The sequence below is a fragment of the Wasmannia auropunctata genome, unplaced genomic scaffold, assembly GCF_000956235.1.
Source record: "Wasmannia auropunctata unplaced genomic scaffold, wasmannia.A_1.0 LD336085.1, whole genome shotgun sequence".
NCBI lineage: Eukaryota > Metazoa > Arthropoda > Insecta > Hymenoptera > Formicidae > Wasmannia > Wasmannia auropunctata.
In genome coordinates, this window is record NW_012026805.1 from 270,289 (window position 1) to 271,259 (window position 971).

Below are 971 nucleotides of genomic sequence, written 5' to 3' on the forward strand. Positions count from 1 at the left end.
AATTGCAACAACAAATAGACACGTACTAGTAACAGGGAAACGCTCATCGCAACGGTAACTATTAGTATTTGTACGGCAAAAGTAACGCAGAAGGTGCTTTCAAGAAGCTCCGCGAATCTGCAAACAAATTTTGCGATATATCAACAGTTTCTTTTTTCTTTTTACATTTTAATACAATATTGCATGAAATTACCGTAAAGCTCGCCAGTGTGCGCACACTGAGATCGCGATCTTCCGATAGTATACATCGTTCGGATTAGTAATATTTATTGCGTCGTCACGAACGTTACGAGTTAGAGCCTGGAATCGAAATCTGCGAATATTTAGCCAACAGTCCCGTTTTCCTGGTCAGATACGAATGAGAGAATGCAAGAAAAGTACAACTTTTTCCTTACTCAGCCACAGCGAAGACGCTGCAGACGTGCTCGATGTAAGCTACAATCATGCTATCGTACGCGATTACCGTCGTCATACATATTTCTGTGCTTACAAAAACTGTGGAACAAAATGTAGAAGAAGTATTTTTCGCCGTCCACGAAGTAATAGGTCTCGTAAGGCATTATTATGGGTCGGGACTCATTGAGCGGTAATACGATATTCATTATGTGAGGTACAAGGCTAATTAATATAAACATACCACCAGCTATGTAATAATATACTGCAATAAACGACATAACAATTGTCTATCCGTTAAAATAAAAATAGCATAAAGCGATTTATTCTTACAGCAAGAGGCCAAACAAAACATTTTCGAGTTCGCAGCATATGTTTTCATAATTTCGTACTCCTCCGAACTTTCCAACTTCTCCCAGTCGCTACGCAAATAATCAGTGAGACTTTTGATCTAGAAACATACTCGATGAATATTCAACATATTGACGATCGTGATAGACCGTGATCGTAAAAAATAATAAAAATTCAAGTAACTATCTTTCTTAGAACATAGTATATGTATAAGTATCCGAGAAAAA

General features: G+C 37.5%; 1 protein-coding gene across 1 annotated transcript in view; it reads right to left on the reverse strand.

The window, feature by feature from the left end:
• Positions 1 to 642: 642 nt before the first annotated feature.
• Positions 643 to 971, reverse strand: part of LOC105448528 — an 8,202-nt gene continuing 7,873 nt past the window's right edge. Inside the window, exon 3 of the mRNA XM_011687174.1 lies at positions 643 to 867. Within this exon, the coding sequence (XP_011685476.1) occupies positions 772 to 867 (96 nt within the window). The 3' untranslated portion in view covers positions 643 to 771. The remainder of the gene's footprint in view (positions 868 to 971) is intronic.